This window comes from Rhea americana, unplaced genomic scaffold, assembly GCF_003343005.1.
Source record: "Rhea americana isolate MKP2758 unplaced genomic scaffold, rheAme1 scaffold_117, whole genome shotgun sequence".
Taxonomy (NCBI): Eukaryota; Metazoa; Chordata; class Aves; order Rheiformes; family Rheidae; genus Rhea; species Rhea americana.
The window spans coordinates 736,858-763,004 of record NW_028185228.1 but is presented as its reverse complement, the minus strand read 5'-3'; the positions used below and the strand labels follow the sequence as shown (position 1 = coordinate 763,004).

Genomic DNA, 26,147 nt, shown 5'->3' with positions numbered 1-26,147 from the left:
GTCCTAATCTCCACAGGCAATGGTTAGCTTTGAAGAAAGAGTTATAGTACCACAAAGGAAGCCACAGCTGCATTTATTTGAAYGACCTTGGTGCTCAAACCTTCTCACTTACAGTTGAATTCCACTGAAGAAGGAGCCAAAGAGTCCGATCATGCCCAGGAATTCCACTCGACTCAGATTTCGGACGATATACTCCTCACAAACGTTYGAGATGCCATATAGTGTTGCTCCACCCAGCACTAAGAGATCCCCTATCAGTTTATTTTCACCTAGGAATAAACAGAGTAAAAATCAGCAGATCTCAAAACAATAACTTTTTGTCTAGAGCTGTTGCAAGTTCCTCCCTTCATTTCTGAATCCTGAGTCGCTATGTAGCCCATATCCATGTTAATAAACTGAATGGAAATGTTTTGTCATTTTACCAGTTTTCACTCAATATCCCAAGCAAATCTAGCAGAGAGGAAGGGAGAGCATTCTCTTTCCTGTTGATAAGGAACYCTGAAAGCTAAGATAAATTTGTGAAAAATATAGAAATTAAGTAACACCTTGCAGTAACTAATTCTTTTAATTTTATTAATATCACTTTTTTTCTAGATACAATGGGACTCAGCTATACAGAACAGTCTGCGGCTGACCTTGGAATCTAAGCAGTCAAAAACAGGACTAGTATTTAGATAGGAAACCAACTGAGAAATTCTATGCACCTGTGATATGAGTGAAGAAATCATTGCCATCCTTATACTKTAGGCTATTAAAGTTAAAGGACCTCATTCTAACATGCAGCTGTCTGACAAAAGAGGGGAAAAGATGGGGTGTAGATAGAGTGATGATAATGACACAGGTTTTTAAAAGAGCTTTAATTAGCATGGCAATACCTAATGCATGAAATGGACAGAGCAAAATATATCCCAGGTACCTCCAGGTTTATACCATTACTAAAACACTATATGATCAAAGAATGTTTGATACCTTTGTTAAGTCTTGGTGGCTTTTATTATTATGTGGTGGAGGAGCAGCCTGCAGAGAGATTTGATCAAGTTCCAGCTTATAAACTGGGCCCTGGTTCTGTCAACTCATGCGTGTGATTCCCTCTGCATAGATGACCCATTAAATGATTTCTACAGAATAACAACTTTGTGGAACTGTCAGATATTGCTACAGGACCTATTCCACAGGACAGGCTATAATGGAATCTCCTTTGAAAATGTTTGGTAAAAATGCTGAAGTATTAGACTTTGCATTTCTTTAGAAAGAAATCTTGTTTTCTTTTGAAATATATTTTAATATATTTATTCATTTGCATAATACACACTGATACACATTCTGATTGGCTCAAAGTGATCTTTTTTTCATAACTTTCCTTTCTGGCATTCTTTTAAGCCTTCTATTTTCATTGCAACTTATGGGTTTGCCAGTGATGATAAGGAATTTATGGATGTAAAAATAGTCACAGCAGGTCAGACTAAAAGTTTATTTATCCCATCTCCAACATTGTCTATAAGTATTATAAAATTATAAGTTGTTTGGGGCCAAAAAACAACAGGAAAAATGTTTACAATACTCCTACCAATACTCTCGTGTTCTCCTAAATTGTTCAGCTCAAAGGAGATGTGGCTTCTGTGTATTTAGTAAATCTTACTAGATTTCTCTTTCATGTTCTCAGCCAGTCTCCTACTGAATTTCTGGCTTGCATGTACCTTGATGGGGAGCATGTTGATATTTGAGCATTTATCTTTTTAAAATTTGGTGCTTATTTTTCCTTTTACCCTCCTTTTGCAATCTGCCATGGAAGATGCCCTTAATTTAAAATAAGCATCTGTACTTCTCAAAACCTATTCATCTCCATGATGCTTTTGATGTTCCACAGTGGCTCTAATAATTCTTTGCTGAGTTCATGCATTTGCTATTTATGACAGCTACTCATTGGCACTCACTGGCACTTCGGGGAAGTACTACTGAAAAAGCTCTTGACCTTCGAGTCTGGCTTGTGCTGAGCTGCTGAGACAGAAATACCATCCTTTGCCTGTGCAAGACACAAGGCTTAAAGGCAATGGCTCTCCCAACCTGCACTTATACTCTGTGAGTGTGAGCTGCGAACTTAAAGAGTTTTCAAAGAGGAGAATATTAAAACTGGTCACAGCAATGGTCCTCTGATATTGGGCAGCCCAGGATGGTTGAGGAAAACAAAGATTGGACAGGATTTTCATCTGCTGATTCTCAGAAGATGAGAGATCTCTTCATTCATCTTCTTTAAGGTCTTTCCATTCTGAAGCCATTTTATGCCCCTGAAGACCTTTGCTGCCTTTTTCTATTGCTTCTATATACCTTTGGGAGGTGGGAGGCTTTTTTTTTTTTTTTTTTTTTTTTTTTTTTTTTTTTTTTTTNNGTCCAGAGTAGCACATGGTATTCAAGAAAGAGGTGTATCAAAGTTTTTGATAGTGGCTATGCTTTCAATTTCTTTCCTAGTAATGCCTGCCTTCCTGATAGTCAAGTGTCTTGCTTTTGCTTCCTCAAGAGGTTGCTTTTGGAATTTTCCCCAACACTAATATAACCTAATAAAGATATTCTCATGGATCTAAAATCTGGTGCATCTACTGGTTTTATTGCTAAGGAAGTAGGTACCAACTGAATAGAGGAGTTCTAAGGACATTTAGAATTACACAGTGGTACTTGAACTATCTGAAAATATAGGCCATTCTTCTGAAGAAATACAAAGCACAGCTTCGCCAAACAAGCTTTGCATTCATCATTGTTAGGATAGTTATTGTTTTGTAGAAATAAAATTCATACAGTCCAGAGAGGAGTTTATGTTTCTGGGGACTAATTATAGTACAGAAGTGTAACATAAATCATTTAATTTTGAATTACATTCTGATATGATTGTCTTTCACATGCTTACCAGGCCATTTGGTCACCCTTTTACTTGAAGCCTCAGCAGTAGAGACAGTTCTCTTTGATTTGGGTCACAATCTCTAAAAATTTGACTCAAAGTGTCCAATCTTAAACTAAACATACTCTCCTTGACTTACCAGTTTACTACCTGGATTGAAGTGACTGATTTTTAGAGCTTCTGGTCAGCCAAAGCTGTGAATGCTTTGAAAAAGTCTAGATGAAGCACTAAGACCCCTACGCATTACATGAGGTCAACTACTGAGCTACCTTGGTGTACTCATTGAGAAACAAGTTATTTTAAGGTAAATTTGGCTCATAAGCAGACAGTGTACTAGTTGTAGTAATTGCTTTTACCTTTGAAAAATGTGCTAATTATGACTTAGGATACAGTAAAAGTAGGTAAGAGATCATATATTTACTGCCAGTTGACAGCATGCTTGAATTATAGCTAATTCTTCCAGTTTGGAAAATATGATAATATCTCAATAACTATATATATATATATATATATATATATACACTATATATATATATATATATCACTATAAACTTGTACCTTACTTGTGTTCTCTTAACATTAGGGTTTGTATTAGGTTGCTGTATGTAGTAGGTGCCTAGCAGAGACTTATGGCACTTCTAACATAGTAAATAATAAGATAAACAAGACAAACAAGAGCAAATAAGTGTCATTAGATTGTGTAAACAGAGGAGCTTACTGAAGGTTAATAGAGCTCCACTTCTTTTTGTTTGATCCTTTGTAAAATACACTGTAAGTACTGTAACTCTTTAATGAAGAGTTTAACGAAATCTTCTATTTTGCTGGCAATATTTATTTGGGATTTGCAGATTTTAAATGTMTAGTTCCACCTCTTCAGATAAATCAAACCAGCTGATGCTTTTTACTCCCTTAAAGAGGATCTGGTAATTTAGAAATATATTCTTGTATCTTAATTGCACCACTCCGACACTTCAGAAAGCTGCAGTCTCCATCACGAAAGGCTCTTGGCTTTATTTCTCCTCTGTGCATACCAATAACCATGTATACAACCTTTTAGGTTTAGGCCTGGGCTAGAAACCAATAAGGTATGTTCACAGATTTTTCTGGATTAGTTCACCTAACAGCTATATCCACACTTTGGTAATGAAATGGCAAACAATATCTAACTATCGCAGGTAGATGGCAATGTGTCAGTCTATTTCAATCCGTTCCTTGCGTGCCTTTCCACTGAGATCCACTACCCTGTGTACTCACCCTCCCTAGCAGCCTGTTATCTAGATTAATGGGACACAGGATGTTTCCTCTGGAAGCCAGGGCTGAAATCCCATTGCCAACAATATCAGTCATTCCTAATGCAGCTCTCACTGCTTGACTTCATGATACAGGGTATATTCTTTTCTTGATAGCTAAGACAGAGCTATTTCTAGAGGAAAGAAGTGAACTGAAAGTCTTCAAGTCAGGGAAAAGAGAGGGCAGGGAGATATAGTGGGTATTCTCACAAATGTCCCTGTTTTTTTAGTAGCATCCTGACAAGTGGTGTTTTTATAGCACTTGCATTTGTATTCAGAAAGCTGAATCAAGAATTTAAAATCCCAGTGTATTATGCTCAGCTCACAATTCAGTGCTCTTAATTAAGAATGAAAACTGTGCCTAATTGACAACCTTTGAAAAGAATTGCCAGCCTTCCCACATCATTTGGCTTGGCACTAGAAAAATCAATGTGACAGAGGAAGCTGATCGATGAAAACTAACTCAGTCTAGTCTGCATTAATAGCTAAACACACATTACTCATATGCTGCCACACACACAGAAGGAACATTTTACACACAAGAATATTCTTTTCTAGAATGACACAGGCAAAATTAAAACCTTTACTCTGAGACCGTGCATAACAGTAGGTACAGTCAGTATGCAGGTTAGGTGTCATTTCATGTCTAACCAATGACTCCGGTTAGGTACAAGAAAGGAGCAAAAYTGAGGAGAAGTAAGAATATGCTGTAGAGGGGAGAGGTGGTTATGATTCAGAGATGCAGCCAGGTTGGAAAGGAAGCAGTTGAGGCTTGTGGTCAATCAACTAAGCCAAAACAAAACGAAACTGCAAGTATTCAGCTTGTTCCTCAGGCCTGCATGGCAGGTGATATGTTTTGCAGAACGAGCGCATCCATCAAGCCCATTCAGGACAGTGTTGACCCATTTTTGTTCTCTGTCCCTTTTGACAAAGAAGCAACTCTGAATGGTGCAATGATTCTGATCCATGAAGACACAAGGCTGCTTGGAGATTTTCCCTTATCTTTGTCCTTTTCTGACATGTTCTGGACCACTGTACTTCTGAAAGAGAAGTCAATTGTACAATATATCCATCCTTACTCACCTGCTCCTTGCTGTCTCCCAACRAGGACATCTGCTCCTGCCATGCAGCCCATGCCCAAAATGCAGACCACGATCCCAATGAAATGCACTGCCTTGTATCGTACCAGCAAGAAGAACCAGGATAGCAATATCACCACGGGGATGACAAAACAATCTAGGAGCTGTTAAGAAAGAGAATAAAARTCAGGAAATCAGCCTGCTAACAATTTACCCTAAAACTCTAGGATGGATTCCAACARAAGGCAGCAGGGTTATTTAGCTAGTAGTGGCACTTTTTACCAGATACAAAATGTATTCAAGTGCTTATGCCATTTCTCAGACAGGCTATAAGACTATTCTGCTCATGACTGTTCCTGTAATTCAGCAGAGCTGTTGCTCTACACTAACATCCAGCAGCACTGCTTTGCTCTTCGATTCAGGTGCAAATTCAAATCCATAYGAAGGAAACCTGGGCCAAAAGAGAGCTACACTATTCTCCACCTGGTTCCCATCTCAGGTGATTRAGGGTCAAAGACTGAGGACAGYTTGCAGTTTGTGCATATGCTTTGATTCAGTCATTTCATATCCAATTAGCATGAAGGTTCRTAATACAYAAGCTGGCCAGATTTTTTTTTTAATCTGGCCATATAAATGAAGGGGCTTCTGCATGCAGAGCACTTACGAAAAATCTGTCCCCAATGGGACCGTTAATTCCTTGAAAATATAATTCCATRTGCCTTTGAAGGAAAAAATGAATAAGCACCTTGTCTGCAGTGCAGAAAGCTCAGTCTTCTTGCCAGTAGATGCTGGGTAATGGCTTTCTCGAGGAAGTGTTATGAGAAACAATCATTAATTAGTCTTTTCAGAGTCACTCAGCAACAAACTGAGAAACCCRTGATAAAAAAAGAAACATATCAAATATTTGTGAAAGGACCTAGAGACTTTCAAACTTTAGAAACTACTACTATGTCACCAGGAAACAAAAATCCTRAGTAAGAACCACCCAAAGAAACCTGAATTTAGGAACCTGATTCCCACTTCCTAAAGGGATAAGGATGTTAGAGAGTTTAAAATTCTGTGATAAAATTTGTGGGGTATCCTAGTATTCAATGTCAGTTGATACAGCAGGAACCAGTGCTATACAGCCGCATTTTCTGTACAACAAAAATGGTTGGAACAACTTCTAATGGAGGAGACTGTCTTTGTAGTCCTGGGAAATTTTAATACATGCATTCCTATGGATGTTGGCGCCTTGATTTTAGATGATACAATTTGGTCTTTCTTCCTTTTGGGCCTATTACTTGTTACTTGCTCTCTCAGTGTGACTTACCACTAGAAACAGTAAGTATTATCAAATAATAATCACATTCCTTTTAACKTCTTTGTCTGTTCAGGGCATTATCTGAAGAGAAAAAGAATTTTSGATGATTTCAAGAATTTCAATGCTTAGAAAATTGTTCTTTACCAATGAGATACCTATGTAACAAAYACTAAATTGGGGGTTTGGCAAGAATATAAAAGCCAATTTTCAGAATATAGATAATTTTCCTAAAACTGTTTGAAAAATAAGAGTATGCAGGGAACTGCATCCATTTCAAAGATTCCCCTCACACTGAGTGGCAACAGCCCTTAAAAGAGAAATGGATCACAAATAGGAYCATGCTGCTCTAATGTGGCTCAAGCAGTCCCAAACAACAGCAGAACAGACRAGGAAAATAATTACAAACCAGAAAGGTCTGTGCTAAAAGCAGGCTCTGCATTTAAAGTAAGAGCTAATAATCTAAAAGGCATTCCCAGGCCTCTTTACAGTGAAAATGRCCTCCAGCAGTCCTCGAAATACAACCCTTTACAGACAGAAAACAAAAAGGAACAACTGCTAAAAGGACAGCAGAACTATTACGAGCGCCTTCATTCGTATAGGACATCTGCTTAAACCTTTTGCCTCCGAAAAACCTATAAAGTGTACAGAATATAAAAGGTCTAACTACTCTTCTTAAAAATATGTTTGTGAAATACAGGCTGCATATGCTAGCGGTTGTTTGCTAGACCATTTGCAGCTTGTTGGGATGGTACATTTTCCTGCTGTGACCTTACCTCTCGCAGGAGACTCCTTCCCAGACAGTGCTGGGAACTTGGTGGCCTGCCGAGTTGTTCTGACAGCTACAGCAATAGCRGCTGCCTTGCAGACCACCATCTCTCCCGGTGGTGGGGTGCCTCCCACACCARATGATAGTTGCCTGTTTAATTATGGGTAGTGAGAGAAGTCGAGTCACCTGGCGACTAAGCTGCAGCTAGCTGTGTAGTTCTTCTGGCTGATACCCTAGGTGTCATGAGAGCCCTGAAAATATGACCTACAAGAACAAACTTTGGAAGTTGTGCTGCTGGTAGCAGTCTATCACTTGGGAAGGGAGCGGGCACTGGCAGGCTGACCTTGCGTATTCATCAAGTCCGGTCAGATGTAGAGGTGAGATGGCACACGGCCTTCTCCTGTCATCGGAAGAAGCATCACAGCCTGCCTAGCCAGCACAGTTGGTTACTACTCTGACCAATAACATACAGCGCACATTTCTCAAGTGCTGTGAATTTCTTAACTTTGCAAACATAGCTGTAACCCATAGTAGTAATGCATAAGATATCTGATGGGAGCTTGCTCTTCATTGTAACCCTTTGGGACCCCGACACAGTTAAACATCTCCACTCTCAATCCAGAGCTCATTTCCTCATGCTTGTACATGCTATTAGTACAGTCTTCATTAGCTGTGYTAGCATAACCTAAGTTCATCCATTCTCAGCTAAAGATTGAGGGGAGGTGGTACCAAACAGCTAGGAGGCAGTTACTTCTCATAGTGCCCTGCAGCTATTCCTGATGGTGTGAATGCTTCTGCCCCATTCCCTCCCAGCGCAATGTTGAGCACGCTAGCWTAACTTACTGGTAGCTTGCACCAGAACAAGGTGGAGGAGAAGCTCACATGGGCAGATCGCCAATCTCACCTCAGACACAGCAACTGAAATCAGTAGCAGATGCCTTTTACCTGGATCAGTATATGTGGCTTCCCTTCCAATTTGTACTACTGCAGTCACCAGTAGGTTATACTGGTTGTACTAATTTGGTTAACTTTGCACTGGAGAAGACAAGAAGCACCTTTACCACTTAGTTCAGAGCTTAACATGAGTAAACTAACCAGAGCTACTGCACAGTCTGTTACTGTCCTCCTGGGTCTAGGACCTAAGATTTGAGTACCCTCTGGCTCCTACRTACACATACACATACCAACATTACTCCTAAGGCAAACAAGTTAGTTTGTACCTCAGAGGTTGCTGTGCCCAATACAGAGCAGGACTCACACCACAGGTAAGCAAAGGGGTGCTTTAAGAAACTGCTTCTTATCACCTCTCTGCTACTTGTTACTAGCTCCTACTGAAAAGCCAGTGAGTGTCTGTAAGCATCATCCCAGTTCCTTTCTGTGCACAGTTGAATCAGTGAGCTGTCACTGGACCAACTATTTGATTTTGCAYTAAAAAGACCTATGGCTACTCACACAAACAGCTTTCAATGATAGATTTAAGAAGATGAAGCTAATAATTACTGTCTCTCAACCAACAGAGTGAGTCAGTGGATATTTTTAACCCCTAACATGGAATACAGACTTGTCCACCCTTACACACAGGACATTACACTACACGTTCATTATGGGACAGGACTGGGCTGCTTTACCTATTTAACCATTAATTAAGCACTCAAAAGGGCATTTTCTTATGAATATGATACATATCAGGGTGCCAGTGTGATTTCAATAGCTACTTTAAAAAATTATTTCTACTTGCAGCACACATACTTCAACATGCATACTCTAACAATCTTTTAAAAGTAGTTTTTAAAAATTCTTCTTATTCCACAGATATTTAAACATACCTCTGCTGTTAAGTACAYGAAGGTGTCTTTTTTTTTAAGCACTAACACAAGGGAAGCATGAACAGACCCTGTCACAAACAACGCTAACATCAGCTAAGGAACTCCTCTTTGGGGCTATTAGTCCAATATCTTAGCCAGTACTTCTATCTGAAGTACTGCAGCACTAATAGATATAAATAGTAGATGCAGACATCATTTGCTGATGTTACATGTGTCTTTGTAAACTGCACTCAGTTCAYATATGTAATTAAACAATGGGGCAGAAGGAAAGAAATTGGCTCACTATTATGGTAACCTAAGGTATACCGCTTAGTTACTGTTCAGGCTTTGCTTCACGTTTCATTTCTTCAGGACTAAATTTACTTTTTCTTCTTTCCTCCTCCTTCACCCTCCCCTTCAAATAAATCTGTCTGGTAGAAGACAGAAAATGCACACACAATCTGAGGATAACACAATAAGATCATGGATTACCTGACAGGGCTTCCTTGTTTTTTGTTTGTTTGYTTGTTTGTTTGTTTTTGTTTTTTGTTTGTTTGTTTGCTTGGTATTAGTTATTTCAGCTATTAAGAAAAACGCATCATACCTAACAATCATTTTCATGACTATAAAGCTTGTACAATAACAAAGATAAATTATGCTTAGCTTAGATTTCATATATGGCACATAAAGGTCAGTAATTTATCAGTATTTGCTTCATAATTGTCTTCTGTATTTTCTCTCTTTTTAATTGGCTATTCAAAAAGTATTGTACTTACCCTGCCATTATGTTAAATTAATCAGACCTGATTTTAATCAAAATTGCTATTTTAATCACAGAAGTTACCAGATCTCACTAAACTAAAAGAAAGTAAATTCCTCCTATTTTGCCATGGAGACATAATGAACTTGATATCAAGTATAGTGCAGGCAGCTTGAGCTTTCCACGTAGAAAGAAGCAGAAGACCAGCTTTCTTTTCTTTGACTCTGTTATGTTTTTCTGTGGTTTTCTTCAGTGACAGTTCTGAATTAAGTTGCTTTAGAAGGCTAGATACAAAAATATATATCCTATTGCCATGTTGTTCTACAACAACTCGTTTTTATTAGAGCTATGCTGTGTCATCTTAGAGATTGAAGATCATTATTTGATTCTACTACATCTGAGTCTGTTGATGATACACAATGTTGAAATTTATTTTCTCCATTTATTTGTTTGTAAAAGTATGTTGACTTTATTATACTTGTGACTCACAGAAAAAATACTCTCTTGCAATAAATATCTAATCTCTGATCTCTCAAATCCAGCATGTGTCTGCACATATATAACAAAAACGTGCTGTTAGTTTTTTGGAAAGGAAAGCTGGCAAGCTGTAGAGAAAAGGTCTGTAACACATGGGGACTACTACTGATCTGTATCAGTATCAAAAGGAAAAAAGCTGGTCAGCAAAGTCCCAATGGGAACAGCTGAGCTGAATCTTCCTTTTAAAACATTCGCTGGATTTTTTTTTTTTTTTTTTGGGCGGTTATAAGCCCTTTTCTCACATTAGGGGTTTCTCAATAGCACTACCCTCAAGCAAATCAGATGGAGAATCAGCTGCACCCTCTACTCTGCCTACTCTCCGCAGTAGAGATCAGAAAAGTCAGTGTCAAATCCATGCARCTTTGTAGTGTCAAGCACAGGTGAGGATGGCTACTGAATTTCAACGTATGAACTGGACACTTCAATACGAGTGCTGTGGCCAGCAAGGGACATACCTGCTGACATTTACTTTGTTTTTCAGTCACAGTAAGAAACGGTTTGCCATCCATTCTCGGGCTCTTTATATTCTGGTTTTYACACTACCTTCACAAAACCACACACGCTTCATTTGGCTGTATGTTATACATGCACAAAAACAGCTGAGATGCGACATCTCACAGCGTTGGCTGAAAGTTGCCAGTGGATCTGCTTTCCAGCTGTGATACCCTGAACCTGAAACATTCTGCAAGGAAGGTGTGGATGCTGGTAACGCTTCTGGCACAGTTATTTTAAGCAATTCAAATTAAAAAAAAAGAGCATTTTTTTTACTTTCTTATCCTGCTGTGTTTCTATTTGTTATCTCAGCACAGCTTAATCACTTGGTGATGTAATTATGTAATATATAATCACAGAATTAATTTAAAAACTGCTAATGCTTTCACCAAGCTGAAACATGGGGTTCTATAGGTAGGGAAACTGGTGAAAGAATCAGTCAGTCATATAATTTGTTTACAAAAGATGTAAAAACGTCTTATGTCTATGACATAAGAAACAAAAACCAGAAGACTGTTACAGTTTGAAGTCTCTATAAATCAGTATTCTACCCTAAAGAGCTCTAACTTTTTTCTTGGGATCACATGACCAGTGTTTTTACAACTGTTCTAACCCTTTCCTTTTCCCTGTTCTCAGGATTTTCTCTCTTTTTCCCAGAAGACATAGAAAATCACTCAAACCTCTCACTAGTGAAGGACCTTCATTTACATCTGACTTGCATGTACCAATACCTGAGATGAGAATTATTATAGTTCCAGCTTTCTGTGTTCATAAAAGGAATTCAATGAGTTCCTGCAGTTATCTGGAACAAAAGGTGATGGCCACATCCAGCCTACAGTTCTTCTCTTCTCAACTGTCTACATGTAYACATTCTTTGCTGCCAACAGGAGTAATCATATGTTGACACATTAAAAAAAAAAAATCTTAAGACACATCTCTTCATCCATCTATGCTTACGCAAGATCTACTCAAATATCACAGTGAAGGAAGAGTACATACAAAACGACCATTCAAATGGCCTTTCCCTTGCTTGACTTCTTCCTTTGATTTTACATACTGGATATGGGTTTTGGAAACCTTTTCCTTAAAGTTACTTATTAGAAACCTCCATGTCACTGGTGGCTGTAAGCTATGCAAAGACTGATTAGATCTTGCAATGCCCAGAAAAAATCATGGATGTCTCTTGTAGGAAGGCCTCTGCTTTTGTGTTTTGCCTGCAAGAATATGCAAAATGTGCACAGAATGCCAAATTCTCTGCTGTTGTAATACAAAACATGTCTTATATACTTATATTTTTATAGGGTATGGGTCAGAGTGAATTTTGCCATTAGAGGCATGAACTTTGKATACCTAGAGATAACAGAGAGAGACTGAGGATTTTGTGGGGGCTGGTCTGCAAACCATACGTATGGTACAGTTAGACAGGACAGCACCTCAAAGTGTGATGGTAAAACAAATGCAAGGTACACTCCACAGAGTCTCACTGTATAAATGCACGGTATGTAACGCTTCTGCACAATGCAGCTCTGCAAACTGTATAAGCATTGTGCTGTTCCCTCACTGTGCAGGAGCAAAGCAGTTAAGTATGGTAAATTTTACATGCATGGGGTGAGGGCAGGTAGGGAGGGAGCAGAATTTCTCTCTGCTTCTGAGATATTTCATATTAGTGGTCATTGGACAAGGCGGATCAGCAGCAATTACTGTGTTCCTCACYCCCTAGATTTGCTTCAAGATCATCTCAAACCTTCGGCCTTGATGCACATTGAGTTCACAGGGACCAAGAACAAAGCAAAGTCTATCACCATCCAGCACTCCTATAATAAGCACTTACTGCTAACTCCTTTTCTTTCCTGGTGGCAGTTGTTGAGGTATGAAAACTGCCACAGGTAATTGGAACTGTGATGTACTACTGAAGCTCACGGCAATCTAAGAGTAGCTGAGAACATCAGCATCGCAGTTTTATTGCCTGTCTCCTGCTGTCAATAAATCCCAGGTTTTACTACCTTTCTTTTCATCATGCCAATCAAARGCTTGATTGCCCAAGGAATAAATTACTAGATAAATCACTGTTTGRAAACATAGTGCTCTCTTTGACAATGTCTTATTATTTTTGTGGCATTGCATGCATATTCTACCATACCACTATGCAGGGCATTGCAAAAATAGTTTGGAATTTAAAAGTGATGCCATACTACCGAGAAAGGAAAACAACTAACGTGAGACCATGAAACACAACAGTGTAATATGCATGTGGATGGAGCAGCGCTTTGCAGAAAGGCGTGTTAATGTGGGGATGGAGGGGGAGAAGGGAGTGGACAGTCTGCCTCATCGTGCAGCTTGATATGATGAGAAAGCACCTACCTGGAAGCAAAGGTTACRAATGTTAGTACCACACCATGCTTGGCAGAAGACATTATGGAATCAGTAGGCTGTACACTGTAAATGCAGCACCGGGAAGCCAAAGTGCAAATATACAGCTTCAAACAAATGATATATCTAGATTTAAATAACCACAAGAACTTCAGAATCTTTTATTACCTCTGAGGGAGCTAATTTTATCTGCTATGGAAAAAGGTGTCTCTAACAGTAGTTAAAACACTCGCCTTTAGTAGTTATTAAATCTTCCACAGGCCTACACTAGGGATCTGTTAAAAACAGCTAGGATAAATATGGAAAGCATTACCACATGCAGTCCTGAAATTTAACTGCATAATTTTAAAAAAAGTCCACAGGACCCTCACTCTAATATATGTAAGTGTATAATGCACTGTCTGCACCTACTACAACTGACATGCAGGAAGACTGCAAAGTCTGGTGTAAGTTGGATTAATGTATCACAGAGAAACTAAAAATTATTTTGCAGCTTTTGGGCCATCTGTGAATCAGGACACACACATCTGATAGCGTCAAATGTGACTGACCTGTAGCACTCTGGCACTTCTTGAAAGATGTGTTTTTGGAAGTGTGAATTCATCCACTGACAAACTACCTTGCCTTTCACCTGGTATACACTTAATTTTTAAAAGCTTCCCCTAGAGAACAGTCTTTACTCACTAGTCTGATATTCAGAGCGTTTGCTTAGGTGCAGGAAGCTTCAGTTTCAATCCCCTCTGGCTGAGATGGAATTAACTCAAGCCACCTTTCTGTGGGCAACTGTTTTAACAGCTATGACATTATGTAAAAGGTGGCTCCACTCTTACAGTCTGGAAAGCACTCCAGGCTTTCTCTAAATGCTTGAGGCACGCTAAGATCGTATCTAACAAATTGAGTTCCTCAGGGTACTTTGATGTAGGAATACTTTGCTATTGAACTTTAAAATTGAGGCAGGTACCAGCTCCACCAATACAGAAGCTCTCTAGGCAGGCGCAGAGGCAAAACTTTAAGCTTCCAAGGAAGGAGCAACCYGAGAGGAGTCGAATTCAAATTTTCACACCTCAAGACCATGGTCTGAGCACCAGGGTAGTAAGCACACACTAGGGAATGATAAGTATCTACAGCATCTCAGATATATAGGCAATCAGGTGTGCTTTTCTGGATTGTTCTGTTAAAGCCACTTGCCCCTAAATTGCCCTACAGCTGCCTAAAGGGTACCTTGGATTTTTTTCCACAGCAATTTCTTAAAGGTTGAAACATAAACAGGGCCTTGGTTTTGAATCCAATTTTTTTATGTCACCTAGTTTGTAAGGTTCATACTTTTTGGTTATTTTTTAAAGAGAGAAAATTCTGTGTTTCTAGGCTGCACAGTTCTTTGTTTTCATCTCATGTTGCAGCTGAGCTTTACACTGTCAGACAGTGACTACAAAGTACCTGAGCATTTGAAATAATCAAAAGCATATCCAAAGGTAAAGGCTTTGTAACATGTTTGGCTCTGATTTATGCCTGTATGTCTTCATTGACTGTGATTCTGAAGATAGGCAAGGTAGGAAAATTTATTAGACAATTCTATGTTCCCAAACCAAAATCTCTTTAAGGAAATCTTAATGAAATTTTTAGATAAAACTTGGTCGTGAAACAGTGTGGAAAAGCAGGGCACTATCTTCAGTCTTTTCCTTGAAACATGATGAGATAATGTTAATTAAAAAAGAGATGGGGTTTGAACTAGAAATTTTGACAGTGCTAAGAGTTTTAATACTACTTGCAAACAAAGCTATTGAGTGCTTGCACTTAGGAGATGAAAGCAGAACTGCAAATCAACTGCAATAAAAGTATATTTTTACAYATAAACTCTGGCTTTTTGCTGGGAGCAGCCTAACGTTTTTTGCCTAACAGTGCCACAAGCCCAGTACATTTGCATGTTAGTTTTGCACGATGGAGCAGAGATACCATGTGGAAAAAGGTATATGCTGTAAAACTAATTTCCTACTGAAATGGTCCGGGCACCACAACTATAATAATCCTGCAAGATTTACTGAAGTGTCATTATCAATTTGCTAACAAATCTACAATACAAAGAAACTCTTATTCTCTCCCCATCAAAAAAGTCTTGGTGCAAGTTCTGTCCAGAATAAAATCCCCTGGAATTTACGGTGAGGGGCTAGATTCTCAGCTAATATATACATACCAGCACATCTTCAGCTGAAGATAGGTAGCAATGGTAGGTAGCAATGACTTTTCAGTCTCATTTCAGGAAGTATTTGAATTCTTGTTGCTACATGAGTATTTATGGCCTTATATGTTGTGCTCTTGCAAGATGAGGTCTTTAGGAAGATCCTCTGGAGAGAATGGTCCTGTTTGTTTCTTAAGTAACCAGATTCAAGGAACATCTTGATTTTTTTGTATTTTTTACTTTTTATTTCTTCAGTCTTCATTTCATGTCATTATGAACTTTGACCAATGTTGATTGAGCCTGAATAATCCCATAAATTATGGGGGTTTATGTTTCCTTGGCTACAATTTGCAAAAACTTTCATTTGATGCAACATTTTAATGCATTACCTCATATTTGTCCCATTCTGACCATACCCTGGGGCTTGTCTACACTTAGAAGCCCATTTAAAATGTATCATGAAGTGAATTTAAAGTGCAATAGATAGTCCTGAGTCACTCCATGTGAATCCAAGCAATCCAGGACAACTATGGGAGAAGGAGACACTGTATTCTTCATTCCTGGCAAATGGCCTGATGGCATTTGAGCTTGTACCTCTTCTCTCTTTCAAAGCCTGGGGGAAGGAGAACTGAACTCTCATAATCTTTATGTGGAAGAGGTCTAAAAAGGACATGAAGCTCTCTGTGTCCTATGACAGTTCTCCTATTCCACCCTTCCTCTYTCCCTTGGTCTAAAAGAAGACTGTGGCTCATTTCAGTGAACAAATTCTCTGCTGGGAGATAGGTGATGCCCTTGAACTCTCCTGTTGCTTCCTGCACKCTCTGTAGGTTTTGATCGCTTACAAATAAAAGCTGTGCTCATGGTGGAGCAGCAGGATGGTTTGCATCTTTGGGAACGGATGTTCCGCGGATCCGGCCAGACTAACCTTTAACTCATGCTTGGTGGGGGCCTTATGAGACAGGAATTTAATGACCTAGATCATCCTTCCCAGCCCACTGTTCCTACACACTATGAGTGCACATACAAAAGAAGCAATTGTGCTTTCGCTTTTCCCTTGGAAGCTTTTTAGTAACTATAAAATTATACAGGATCAGCTTTAGGTGGATTTGTGCTTTACTTTATACTGAGTAATCTCATTTTGAAAAGTGTTAAGAGTAATATTAAACTGTCTAGGCATGTTTCAAAGAATTCTCTAACTACGATTCTGATGGGAGAGGCACTTGCAGTTTCTTATATTGATTGTGAATCTTTAATACAATCCTTCGATTCAGGTTTCTCAAATTCACAGTTCTCCACTAACCCTGCTACTTATTCAGCAACAGATAATAATATGCTCAATGTTTTCCAATATCACTCGTTCAACTATGGAAGAGATATATTCCTAATTAGCTTTGGTTTTGCAGAACATTTACTGTTGCACTTATTTTACTGGCTCTAAAGCAAATTTCAGGCAAATAAGGTGTAAAATACAATAAAGACTATCAACTGATGCCCGGTTATTTAGAGATAATGTGTAATGGGAGTATGTTTGTTTCAGAAGAAGTAGCAATGAAGTATGTAATGATTTCCCACGATATATAATTCCACACTCTTAAAAATGTTTTGATTATTCACTTCTCCACCGAAATGGGGAGAAATCTCATTCTTTGGTGTTTGCACGTAAAATATACAGGTTAGATCTTTGGAGAAATGTCTACCCTAGTTTTGTTCACTATATGGATAATTTTTAAAGGGAGAGTACACTTTTTGATAGCTGCAGTTAAGCTGTAACACAATACAATAGAAATACTGCTTGCACTGAAGTATGCACTGAAGATGACTTCTTCATCAAAAATAATTACATTCATTTTACTTAACTGACAAGTTTTGCACTCAGATCTAAATATGGAATGCTAAAAGAAGTGCTTGTATTTTCCCAAGTACAATATAAAGTCAGAAAAACATTTCAGTCCATCTGAAAACATTTCACTAAGGGACCAAATTAAGTAGACTATGTCAAAAAATGTGTTGCAAAAGGCAAATAAAACAAAAGTGAGAATGTTTTTGTACAATTTGGAAAACACTAAGTAATAAAACTAGTCCTATATGCAAAACAACATCTTTTGAGACGGCACTGAAAAACACAGAGAAGGCACAGGAAGGAACTGGGTGCCAGTCCCTGCTCTTCTGAAATAAATGGAGGCTGTCCCACCGCCCACGCAAAGCCTGTTCTCTTACCCCAAAAGGGAAAATCGTTAATATCCTTACCTGTACACTAGTAAGAGTGGTGTATTGATAAGCTTTGACTACCAGGTAATTGGCTTCTATATCTATTATCCCCAGGATCATGTACTTCCACCATCTCCTTTTCAAAATTGCCAGCAAGTTTTCTTCTCCTGTGGTAATAAACAATAACAAAAATTATGTAAAAGACTCAGGTTTACATGCACAAAAAACTTGCATGTCATGAGAAATTATCTAGAAGATGTCTTCTATTTACAAAACGCAGTTGAAAAGTGATATATRTAACAAGGCTCTGCAAGGAGATGAAAACTAACACCTCTTATTTGTCTTGCAGATATTAAAATAGCCAACTCAACAAAGCAGTATGTACTGGCCAGATTGTCACTTCAATTGAATCTTAAACAATATCAGGAAAAATAAGAGCTGCTTGGACAGATTTTAAATGTGTTTTTARTTTTACTTTTACACACACACACAAAAGACGCTAGAGAATAGATAGAGCTGTTCATCCAAACATTTTTTTCTCTCTCTACATACTGGCAAATACCGTGTTACAAATGCTGCAAGAGGTTCTTGCCAGTAGTGGGAGACTATCAGGATTTGTAAGTATGATGGACTATTAGAGCAGGACAGTAACAGTATGACTTTGGGGAAGATTACAGTGCTCACAGGATAGCTATGAGGTTAAAGACTCAAAATATCAGACTTGTTTCGAGAAAGGTTGCACTGAGACAAACAGATTTTGCATGGCCGGTCGCTCTGCCCCAAGAACCAGYGTCTGAGGGAGACAGGATCGCCCTACAGAGCCTTGGACAGGAGGAAGCCTGTCAATCACCCAACGCTTAATCTCCACCAGGTGAAGGCTGTCAGTACAACATGGCCTGCAGACCCAGGCCACAACTTTCAGAAGGTCAAAGCATTCGTCTTGCGAGGCCGGGCATCATTACTGTTCTCTGTTCGAAAGAAACCAGCTCACTGGTGAGGGTGGGCAAAGCTGCTATTGTTTATTTGCATTATAGGATGCTCCGGTCATGATGAGACTGCACGGCGAAAGGGGCTGGCAAGCTGATTGTAAGTGAACACAGTAAGGYTGTAAGTCTTTCAGAGTTTGGACCCATAAATATGGATTGGGTTGATATGAGGTAGGGTTAAACGGAACTACTGCCGCAATAGTATAAGCTGAATTTGAACCATCCTGAAAGTTAGAAAAATATTCCACTATTTTAAAATCTGTTCTGTGGTCACTGAGTGACCTGAGTATGTATTTACCTGAAAAAAAATCATCTGAATCATTTGACACTTGTTCACCAACAAACATCTGCACATAAATGCTTCTAGTGGGATATTATTAGGCAAAAACCTCTTTATTTGTTTCGGTGATAATGACACTGAGAGTGCAAAACTTAAGTGYTAAAAAGCTTTTTCTTTCTCTCTTTCTCTTTCTCCTTCTTTCTTTCTCTTTTTCATTTACTTTTTCCCCCTTTTCTCTTTCTTTCTTTTCTTTCTTTTCCTTTCCTTCCTTCTTTCCTTTCTTTCTCTTTTTCTTTCTTTCTTCTTTTCTTTCTCTCTTTCTCATTTTCTTTTCTCTCTCTGTAACCAACACAGGAATAACAGAAGAAACAAGATGGTGAACAGGCTAATTATTTAAAATTATAAATAAGAATGAGCCAGTATCTTCAACCATATCATGCTTTCCTGTTATCACCATGCCACAGGAGAACTTTTGCTAAAAAGAAATTCCACACACTTTGTACAGGCAAAACWTATTTAAGATATGTTACAGATTTAGATATTCATCATGATGATTTTAAGATGTAAAAAGAGGAACCCTTTCTTGATCTGCCTCTTTTCTAAAACATTAAGGGATGTATTTTTTAAAAAGCATTTGAGATTAGATATCTGAACTATCCTTGCAGGTACCGAAAATTTGTTTCTAAACATAGGCCATCCAGTATACCTTTAAAATACCAACTGRAAAACATTAACACAATGGAAATGCACAGTTAATATTTCAGAGTGATTTTTCTTTTTAACTATAAGGAGAAAAATCAAAGACATTATGCTATTGGACAGTATAAAACTCTCTGAGTYCCTGTAGTCTCTATTCTGACAGTGAAAATCCCACCTAAATCTGATTTGGTGACAGTAAGCTCTGGATAGTACCAAAAAAGCAGAAAGCAGGCAGGATGAAGGACTTACTTACWCTGGCTTTAGGCTGCCTGAATAAGGATGATGGACAGATCTCAGGAAATCTTTTGGCACCTTTGGTTTGCTATTGCTTTTTTCTCCAGCTTCAATTTCCAACTGTAGATCACTATACTGTTCAGTCAGATGTGGCCAGAGCAAGTTAATTCTACTAATGAAACTGTGGTTATGAGTTCTGGCTAAAAGGCAATGTCAGCTTCCAGAAATGGAAGTTAAAGGTGTTACAACACTGACATTCATAGTTCTCTTTTCTGCTGTCTTGAGCCTTTCTGTGCTAATAACAGAAATAAGGAAAATCTTTGTCATGTGGTGTTTTATCTTTGATAAAACGCTCTAAGATGTTCCAAACTGCAAAAGATCAGGTTCCACTGAGAAGGCTCTGCATAGCCAAAAGCAATGATGAAGTGAATTTATGCAGGCACCGGGCAGCTCTGATGAACATTGGCTTAGCTTCACAGCAAGTGTCTTTGTCTCGCCCACTGGAAACCAAAGAGATGAACAGACATTCAGCAGGAGAGAAATAGAGAATTTGTTCCTGGAAAAAAGTCTGTGAAGAAGCTGTATCTTCCTCTTTGGAACATACTTGTTTTTTTCTTCCATTCATACGCTACATCTCTATTTAGCTTGTAAGAAGAGTCTGCTTCTGATTCTGGGCCCTTCTGTCCATATTATTATTATTATTATTCACAAACATTCTTAATTGTACAGATCTACAATTAAGTAAAGTCGCCTTACTTCATCTGAGGATGTATCTGAGGAAAAAGCAAAGCATTTTTAGCACATGTTGTTAGTTTGGGGATTGTTATTTAATTACTGTTCTCTGTTTCAGACTGGGGAAGGTCTGGGCTGCAGGTAAGAGAGGACCTGTGGGCTGTCATCACAGCTTACACCCCAAATAGGAAGAAACATCTCCTTTGTTTMGGAACAAATAGAAAAAGATCCAATTAAAAGCAACAATTAAAAAACACACAATTAAAAACAGAACAAAGAAAAAAGACTTTATTTTTTTCTGCCTTAATGACAAATCTTATTAACTGGGTACACTAAGTTGTAAGCATTGTGGGACAGAAGGACCAAATCTAGATGTCTACACCTGAACTACTTGGTGAGGCATTTTTAAAGCATTATTATCCCTGACATATTCCAGATGAATTGTTTAGGATGAGATAATTGGTGTTTTGGAAAAAAAAATAAAACAACATTTTCCCCAGTGAATGCAAAGGGAGGACAGATTATGCAAAACTGTGTGTTTATGTTATTATCTCAACAGGACTGTGACTAAGTCTCCCAGTCAGTCAAAYAAACAAATAATGAAAGAGAAGGTGTACCGGTTAGCTTAAATGGAACATTTCCAGAAAACCAGTGGGCATATATTGGTGAATATGCATTCATGCAAATGTGCAGATTACTACTATTTTTTGGTAACATTAATCTTTCGATGTGGATTCCCTTTTGAAAAACAGAAACAAACCCTAACTTCTGCCAGCATTCAAGAACAAGTGCAAAGCTTTTGAAAATTTGAGCCTTCACATTCAGTCTAATCCAAATCTACTATAAAGAGTTAAAAGCAAGTTGCATATTAAGAATTCTTTCAGATTCAGAAGTCTAAAATACTGTTAATACAGAGAAATAAAAATGCTCTTTTTGTCTTTTCTARAAGACTAGGTTTAGGACTTGTGTATTTTACTAATTCTACAGTGAAACACACATTTGACAGCTATATATATACAGAGGATCTCTCAGCATTTGAAAAAAACCTGCAGCTCTGCCACTGCTGACTCAAATTAAAAATCAGCAAATAAGCTGCTTTGTAGAAGAGACGATTTTACATCACATAATAAGGATCTACCCCTGGGGGGTTACAAAATTAAAAATAAATTAGAGAGAAATTTAAAAGAGGCTTTAGCTGTGCAGTCTCTACGAAAAATGCATGTGCAAAACTGTTTTCAYATTCACCTACACAGTTATAGAGGTACTGGGAAAAAAAAAAAGTAACAGAAAACACCCAGCAGCCATTAAGCCAGTAATTCCCAATTATTTGTATATAAGCTTGGGACACAGGTAGAATAACAGCACTGCCATACCACAAAATAAACATATTACTCTACTTTCATCTGCTATAGTCTCTCCCTTTTAATTCAGTTGACAATTTGCTACTAAGATGAAGATTGTCAAAGGCTCTGTGCTGTCCTGCTTTACAGCATGGAGCTCAGCAGACAAGATCTAAGTGCATGCAGGAGCAATGCAAGGGGAAGGCACTATGGAGGGGGAAGGCCGGTCTCCGCTACYTCTAACATGAGCGTCAGAGTTGAGCGCTACGTAGGAAAGAGGGAAAAATCTCCCAGGGGATGGAGATTGGACCAGAATTTACTCATCATCACTTTCTTTGAAAAACAATCTCAGTTACAAAGCACGTTCACAGAAGAATTGTTTCTTTTCCGTTTTCACACGTTACAGCAAGTCTCACAGATACACAACTTCCCTAGTAATAACATTGCCTCTTTGTGGACTTTATAGTCATTCAGTCCTGCTGCAGRAAAAGCAAAACGAAGCAGTCAACTGGGGGTAATACTGCGCATGGGTAATACAGACCTTCTCTGTATCACTGCATSAAGAGGCTCCCACACCTGAACAATAAAATCTTGCTTATCTCCTTCCTGTTTTGCTGAGCTGCTGGTTCARTGAACCTAAAGCCTGTTGTGGAAGGCTTTCAGCTCCTCAAAAGAGCAGAAAAAAGCCTAAAAGAACTGCCCCTCATCTGAGATTTTACATCCTTGACACAGAATGGTTTTTTAGTTCCTCATACCTTTCATATTACTGATRACCACCTTATGGCAGTATTGTTGCCTAAAAGCAACACATAGGAATTACTGCCAAATTATTCATGTAATGGAGAAAATGCCTCTTACAAGAAATGGTCCTCTGATCTTTCACAAAACACTCGAACATACCATGTTTGGTTTGTGGATGCCTATTTTAGGCTGCACTGCTCTTGTTCTGTCTTGTTGTACCATGTTTTCATTAAACCTTTTGGGAGATTAGAGGATATCAGCTCTTTTTGCCTCCTCAGAATATCTGGTCTCAACCAACTATCTCTGATCTCCTTTCTGCTCCCTCCCCTGCAGCAGGAAAGCTGTGTGAGCCACTGACCCATGGCCAGTACAGCAGCTCTGAGGTGCTGCTGAAAGGAGCTCTCGTGCTCTCCATCTCTCAGCCCCAAGCTCCCGCTGCTTGCCCATACCACCACTAGTGCCTAGGGGGCTGCACAGTGAGCCTGATCAAAGAACTGCCTAAAAACTGTATTCCTACTTTTCAGATCAATTTTCAGCCACATCAGCATTGTGGCCAAAAAGACTTTAGTCCTTTAGTCCTGTGGGAAGTGAGTGAACGAGGGATAGGGAACCCAGGAGGCATAGTGGACATCTTCTCTGCCCTTCTCTGGCAAGAGGCGTTGATGCTGGATTGAACAGCTGCTGTGGTGGCCTTAAGCTGAATGGTGCATGCATCCTGTCTGCCCCAGAGAGACAGAATCCAGCAACTGTCACCACCACCAAGGTTGTGGATCCACATTGTACAAYGAGGTTTCTGATTCTCCTATAATATGTATTGAAGCAAAGCTGCAATAGATGGTGCTGCTGAGATGAAATGTTACTACAGTACACAAGCTAGTATATAACCTTAACTAGGAGGAGAGCTAAGGAATGCATTTTGAACTCCTTATGAAGTAAATCTTATTTACCAGTCATCATYGAAAGCATTTTTCAGTTTTGAAGAGACTCTATTTATTTTGAATAGTTAATATTTTTGTCCTGCTAGCTTTTGTCAAGGTTATGTTGCCTGCTTCAACTCTCTGATGTTTGAACATTTACCTATAGTTTTTCCAACTACTATGCTACTGTCTATTTGGCTAGCACTTTAGAAAAATATAGCTTAGATAACCTTTGATCTCCAGATATAATAGGAGTAACACAAACTGAGGGGAAGATCTGTACCCTTTCGGTCTGCTACTTCTGTTATTTTGATCATCCTCTTTTCTACGACATGCTTAGCCTGTTATCATGACAAGCTTTCCAGTTACTAAATACAAGCTCATGTTAAGTATTTAGAGCTGCTATTTGTTTTTAGAGATTTTGCAAATTAGTCTGGAGAGGTTTTGGCTGCCTCTGAAAGAGATGCAGAGAACTGGCACCTTTTTTGGTTGGGCTCTCAAGGTAAATTGTAACAGTTGAACTCAAATCTACGAATTTGAACACGAATTTTCCTAAAATATGAAAAAATTAATTTCCAGTGCCTCAATTTTGACCCAGCCCAAGCTCTACGGTTAGATCTCATAACCTATAGATGTTTTCTTATTTCATGAGATTACCAGTCATACAATTTATTTTTAAAACATTTCAGCCAGAACTTCAACAATAAAATASTGATTTTGGTGATGCCTCTATTTCTCTGTATCTGCCTGCCTACTAGATTACATATAGCTTTTCCTTTTGTGGCAGACACAAGGCTGCACGTTATTACTACGTGCTACTACAGGAAACAGCCTGTGACAGGAACCGTGCAAGGCCTGATAAAAGTTTTGAACTGTGCACTGTTTCCAAAAACATAGACCTCTAGGCTTTCAGCCGTTTAAAATGTCAAGATAAAGACCYCTGAGGTGTTTCTAGAACACAAATTTTTCATTTCCTAACTTTCATCTCCTAACTCAAACTTAGGCAAGCCACCTTTCTTGTAAYGGTACACTGCATCCTGGGAGAAACGCTTGCACCTATGCAACGCACAGGAGTACACATAGGGCTAAAAACAGGAGCCTTCCCTGAAACCTGAGATTTGACCACACTATTATGACTTTAAAAGTTTCAAAATTGATTTCTGATCTATTTATTGCACTCTCAGATGTAGGTGAATTCTTGCTAGCACTGTAGTCCACCAAGTTTCAGGGTTAAATCTGTCTGACTTGCACAGAAGGACTTCAAAAAAATCATACTCCTTTTCATTGTAAGCTCTGCAGTCAGGCACATTTTCCATTGTTTAGCCTATTTTATCTGATGTGAAGCTATTTAGAGCCCTGCAAAGAAAGAGTTTCAAAAGAAAAAAAGAATCTAATTTTCAAATATACCAAAGCATTAGTAAAAAATATCTGTATATATCCTACATGCCATCATTTATAAATTCATAATTTTGATGAATAATCTATCCTCCTGGATGATCTTTAACGTGTTAATCACATTCGCAAGACTTATTTAAAGTTAAATAATCACTGCTGCTTAAAAGAAATAATTACTGCCTCAGTGATTAAGGCAGGAGAAAGAGTCAGGATGCATGAGCTTTCTTTTTTTTTCCTTCTTTCATCAACCTATTATGAAAGGTTGGTCCAGCCACCTACCCATTCTGTGATATTATTTCTCCCAGCAGTGAGATATGAATAATAAGTTATCTACTTATTACTTCTGATTCCCTTAAGGTTTATTCCCGAAAGTATGAGATCTGCCTGAGATAATCAGCAAAAAGACACAATGCAAAGTGCCATTATTAGTAATCACCCATAGATCAAGCAGATCCAACAGATGTTGAATCTTTAGCCTTGTCTTGAAGAGAACAGGAAAATCTAGGATTTTGTATCTTTCTCTGTTCCTCATCAGTAACTTTGTGATCCAATGACCGAGTTTAAATCTAAAATCTCCAAAGTCTCCAAAGATATTAGCTCCTACCAGTTTAATGTGAGTGGGTTATTGAGTAGAAAAGAGAGACCCTAACAATGTCTCCGCTGAGAAAAGAACTCATTACTTACTTATTAGATAGCAGAGAAATCACACTGGACACTATATTTTCTTTGGTACCAGCTCATTTAGCTTTGAAACATAAATCCCTAAAAGATCTGGCCATCCCGGTTCTGGGGCTCACAGCACTGCTTGCAGGTGCTGGCATGCAATGCTAGAGAGGACTGTATCTAACATGCAGTAAGCAGGAAAGATAACCTGCTTTCACAGACTGGGGAACCTGAATATACTTATTAAGAAAGAAATCTGTCTAGTGATGAGTACWAAGAGGATAGTAGTATTAGGAGAAAAAAAGGTAATAACCTTTGGCAGATGAATAACTGAAAAAGTGTTGTCTTTTGTCATATGAGCAATAAGGGTACATACGTACTTTGGTATTGACTGTTAGTTTAACAACAGGAATGACACATTTTAAAGTAAAATAAAATGGGAAGTTGATGTCAAAGAATCACTTATGGCAGAATTAAGACTTCTT

The 26,147-nt window shown here is 38.5% G+C and overlaps 1 protein-coding gene across 1 annotated transcript in view; it reads right to left on the bottom strand.

Moving 5' to 3' along the window:
- The window catches only part of SLC35F1 (solute carrier family 35 member F1), a 111,076-nt gene that overhangs the window by 33,382 nt on the left and 51,547 nt on the right, over positions 1-26,147 (bottom strand). Inside the window, exons 3-5 of the mRNA XM_085318738.1 lie at positions 17,715-17,842; positions 5,263-5,422; positions 113-269 (exon numbers count right to left, since the gene is read on the bottom strand). Of these exons, the coding sequence (XP_085174864.1) occupies positions 113-269; positions 5,263-5,422; positions 17,715-17,842 (445 nt within the window). The remainder of the gene's footprint in view (positions 1-112; positions 270-5,262; positions 5,423-17,714; positions 17,843-26,147) is intronic.